The sequence below is a fragment of the Macrobrachium rosenbergii genome, chromosome 50, assembly GCF_040412425.1.
Source record: "Macrobrachium rosenbergii isolate ZJJX-2024 chromosome 50, ASM4041242v1, whole genome shotgun sequence".
In the NCBI taxonomy this organism is placed as follows: Eukaryota; Metazoa; Arthropoda; class Malacostraca; order Decapoda; family Palaemonidae; genus Macrobrachium; species Macrobrachium rosenbergii.
Window position 1 is genome coordinate 38082630 of NC_089790.1, and position 4564 is coordinate 38087193.

The 4564-nt window shown below is 46.3% G+C and overlaps 1 protein-coding gene across 1 annotated transcript; it reads left to right on the plus strand.

Annotated features, from left to right (window-relative positions):
* Positions 1 to 2602: 2602 nt before the first annotated feature.
* Positions 2603 to 3355, plus strand: LOC136832855 (arginine and glutamate-rich protein 1-B-like). Its single transcript, XM_067094518.1, has one exon. The coding sequence runs from the start codon at positions 2603 to 2605 to the stop codon at positions 3353 to 3355; it is 753 nt and encodes a 250-aa protein (XP_066950619.1).
* The last annotated feature ends 1209 nt before the right edge of the window (positions 3356 to 4564 follow it).

Genomic DNA, 4564 nt, shown 5'->3' on the forward strand with positions numbered 1-4564 from the left:
TACAATAGACATTAACTTCCCTGGTATGCAGTCCGGCGAGCAATAGCCTGTTCCCCCCTTTCCATTGCATGAAAGAGAGCCTAATCATTCAAGACAAAATCAACTCATCAGCGGCTGAGAATTATTGCACAGTTCAAATTTGCATTTTTTTTCCTTATTTGAGTTTACTTGCTGCACAATCAGCCTTTTAGATTACCTCCTTGGTTGTTTTTCTGTAAATAAATTCAATTTAACGTATATTGCTAATCATTTGCCATGGCGACCTTCAAACCACTACTTAAATAATGGTACTACCAAGGTAAGTTACCCATTTTTCCCTTTCATTTTGTAACAGGTTGGTATTCTTGGTTGGCCTTAAGGCAGTAACTTAATATAAACCTCCCGTTCATCACAATGAGGCCCAATCTGTGAAAGTGACGACCTAATGCTCAGGATCCAATAGAATAGCTATAACTAGTGTCGCTAACGGCTAAGAAATAGGAAGGACGAACCAGGAATAAATAATTCATTAATGTAATTAATTCCATTGTTTACAAAGGCACAAAGGCGACTAGAAACAGGGAACAGACAGGTAAAGAGGTTATTATCATTAAGTTTGATTACATTAAGGATATGTAGGGTTAAATAAGACAAGTGATATTAATGCTTCTTTAAAGAAAAACGCATCAAATCTCTTTTCGTTAGAATTCATTCATAACGAGGGCGAAAGCAGCCGATCTTAAGTTAACAATAGAATAGCCTTAGAGGAAATTTTCATCAGCAAACTTTCGAGTGTAGAGAGTAGTTGTGTTGTGTCGCCAGAAGAATGAGTAAGTAGGAGTTAGGAAGTGTATAAGGGAATTACTGCATGTGCTAGCCATGAACAGTTAGCTAGGAGTTTGTTCAAGGACAGTTACAGCAGAGAAAGTGTACAATTCCTCTGTCTGTGATATACATCTAGAATTTACACATAGTTAAAACGCGTGTAGCGGTCTTTGGTATCCTGAAGCCAAGCAAGTACAGGTGCTCTGTTCAATTGGCGCATACGAGGATCATTCCATTGTTGTACCAAGGAAAACATCCCAGCATATATTCAGTAAAGTAAAGACATTGCTAATGTTTAAAGTTAAGGAATTCACTTTTGCATTCAAAACCAGCATTTAGCGAAGAAAGTAGAGATTTTTTGTTTTCCCTCCAACATTCCCCCATTCTCTGTTCGCGTGCGACAAAGCGAGCAAGTGAGGCGATCAGCTGTTCTCACCCACGTGACTTGATCCCACATCTTTTGTTCACGCTGAGCGAAGTTTCATCATTTTTCAACCTTAACATAAAACCTTCACGAAGACTTGAAGCCTTTTGAGGCAATTTACGACTTTACTTACTATCACTTGTCAGGGCAAGAATGCATTAGTAACTTTACACAATTTCCATTAATTCATTTTGTAAAAGGAAGAAACCTTAACTTAACGTAATTTCACAAACATAATTTATTTTCTCTTAAGCACAAGGTAAAGTCACTTTAAAATTTCTAACGTACGTATAAGTGTACCATTACACTGTGCCCTCAGAGAGAGAGAGAGAGAGAGAGAGAGAGAGAGAGAGAGAGAGAGGGAGAGAGAGAGATTTTTTGTTGTTGTTTTGTTTTCCTTCCTTTTAGCGTAACAAAGGGCTTGCACAAATTTATCCACAAGTTGCAAAAACAACCCACGAATCATAATAGCCAAATACAAAGTTTTTTCTTTTGTTTAACCAATCTTCGAACTTCGAAGATCCAACTCCATTATCACTTTATTATACCCAGTGCGCAAAACTTCATAAGCGCTCTTTCCTGTGAATAATATCACATACCTGCTTTTTCCATTTCGTGCTTCAGCTCATATAAATTCTCTTATGCCACTGAGTGCACGGACAACTAATTACTTATACGTTTATCAAATGCCGTGCATGAGTGGGTATTTCTCATTCAAGACTTGAGTATGCCGCAAGTGCCAAATTGCATATTGAGTGACACACCCATATCCTCCCTCTCTGCATGTCAGGGAGAAGGCTTCCTTTCCCCATGTCAGGAAGCAATCTCTAGTTCGTAAAACTAGCCACCCATAGGTGTCACACCCCAGTTTCCCCTTTCCACAGTGCTGCTGATTTGAAGCACTGCCAACCAGGCCAAGTACTGAAGCACTTATCTTTCTTCTTTCCCTTTCCTTCCTCACTGACTTTCTGCCGGAGTCTCTCCTTTCCCTCTTACTCCTTGATTACCTTCTGCCTCAGGCAGAGTGCCATTTCCTTCAGTGCTGTTTCGTGCACTGACATTTTGTATTGCTCCATGGAGCGCACCGGCACCATAGTGCCACCAAACCCAAGTACTTAACCATAAGCCACTGCACCTGTACCTAAGAAACAGTGCCATACAACCAATGTATCTGCCCATAAGGACCGTAGTGCACTCCCATTTCCCAAGTGTTTCCACCCATAAGGAATATTATACCTTTAGGAGCACCCCATTCTACTAGCTTGTCCGCCCATAAGGACGCAGACTTCCTTCAGGAATGCTCCCACAGTGTGACCTTTGCATGACACACTCAACCATAGTGCCACCTCATTAAAAGGGTGCCACACCACTGAAATGCCACCAAATTACAGGACACTTCCTGCAATTGTCACAAACCTTTCCTCCAGGAACATCCAGTCAACCCACTTAGCCACCCTTCCTCACCAGCAACATGACAAGAGAGGAGCACCAAGCCTCCACGAATTTAGTGAAGGAGGCTGGGCTCTCGGGAGCCGGACTCACCAAGTGGATCAAAGAGCAGCTAGCCGAACGAAGGCAGCACAAAGAAGAACAGAGACAGTGAGACGAGGAAAGAGAAGAGAGGAAAAGACAGCAAGAAGCCAAACAGAGGAGAGAGGAAGCCGAATAGAGGCAGCTGGAAGAAGAAAGAGAAGAGAGGGAAAGACAGCGAGGAGCCGAGCAGAGGCAGCTGGAAGAAGAGAGCAGAAAACAGCACGAACTAGCCCTCAAGGACAAGGAGCTAAGCTGGAGAGAGCAAAGAAGGAAGGAGAGCAAGCCCTCCAGGCAAACGAGTTAGCCCTCAAGGAAAAGGAGCTCGAGTTGGAAAGAGCAAGGAAAGAAAGCACAGAAGCTCTAGCATCCCAACAAGCCTCTAGCCCCACTCCTGCTGCCTCAAATGCTCCACTATCAAGGCTTAATGCCCTAGTCCCCAAGTGGACTGAGGAAAAGCCGGAAGCATGGTTGGAAGAGGTCGAGGCTCTCTTCGATAATTTCAACACCACTGAGGCCGAGAGGGCCTTAGTGCTGACCAAACACCTGGAAGGTAAAGCAAAGGCAGCCCTCCACCCGCTGGAGCAGAGTCAATGAGGAGACATGGCCGCAGTCTGTGAGGTCATATTGCCAAGGCATATGAAATAACCCCTGAGAAGTGGAGACAATGGTTCTGAGGTCTGGCCAAGGAAGCCGGCTGACCCTGGACAGAATGGGCCTGTCGCAAGACTCAGGCTGGGACCTGCTGGGTCGACTCTCTGAAATGCATGGCTTTTGAGGACCTGTTCAATAGGACCATGCTGGAAGATCTTTTCCAGTGTGTGCCTGGGCCTCTTGCTGTGTATCTCAGTGATAAGCAGCCACATACTCTCAGGGAAGCCTGCCACTTGGCCGATGTCTGGGAAACATTTAATGTCTCCCACAGCACATTTCAACACCGCATAGTGCCACCCGGATACCTCTCAGGCTCAACGCGCCCAAGGAACGGACCATTTAGCAAACCTCCTGGCACCATCTGCAAGAAGTACGGTCATGCTGAAGCTGAGTGCCACTACAAGGCAGACAACAACCAACGGCAGCCTACCAATAACCGCCACTCCTCCTCTCCTTCTAACTCCACACCACCTTTCCAGCAGACCGTCATTGCTGGGAGATCATCCTATCCCAGGGGACCCTGCCAAGACTGTGGAGCTCCAGGGCACTCTTTGTCCTGGTATCCTGCCTGCTCAAAACATGTGCCCTATCCCAGGCATGTCAACCTGATTACTTCCACCTCCTTCCTGGCTGTGTCGCCAGAGAGGTCTCACACTGAGTGGGTCTGGACTCAGTCCGATTCCATGGCCCCTCTGGGTGGCTCTAGCCCACCAGTGCACCTACCAACTACTGCCGACGCTGACTCGGATATTAGCCTGATTGATTGGGCCAAAGTGCAAGCCAGTGCCACCGTAGACAAGCAAACCAGGTGGACAGTAACCTGGGTAGATGAACAATCCTTGACCGTTCCCACAGTCGAACTCCGGGTGATCACCCCTTGGAGCACCCAAACTCACTGCCTTGGAGTGGTGAAACGTATCCGGCAAGGAGTGGAATTCCTGCTAGGAAGAAACATCCTCTGGGGATGTCCCACACCCTCGCCACTGTGTTGCCTGACTGCCTCCGCCAGTGAGGCCATGCCAAAACTTCCTGAGCAGGACACAGCCTCTGTGACAGCTGTGCCACCGTCAGCCCAACCTTCCGTTCACCCAAGAGAGAACCGGACCCACCAGCATCTAAACCATTCCAGGCCTAGTCTGCGAATCTCACAAC

What these genes read in the sequence shown, in the direction of transcription:
- LOC136832855 (XM_067094518.1), top strand. Translation starts at nt 2,603, where the DNA reads ATGCCACCAAATTACAGGACACTTCCTGCAATTGTCACAAACCTTTCC.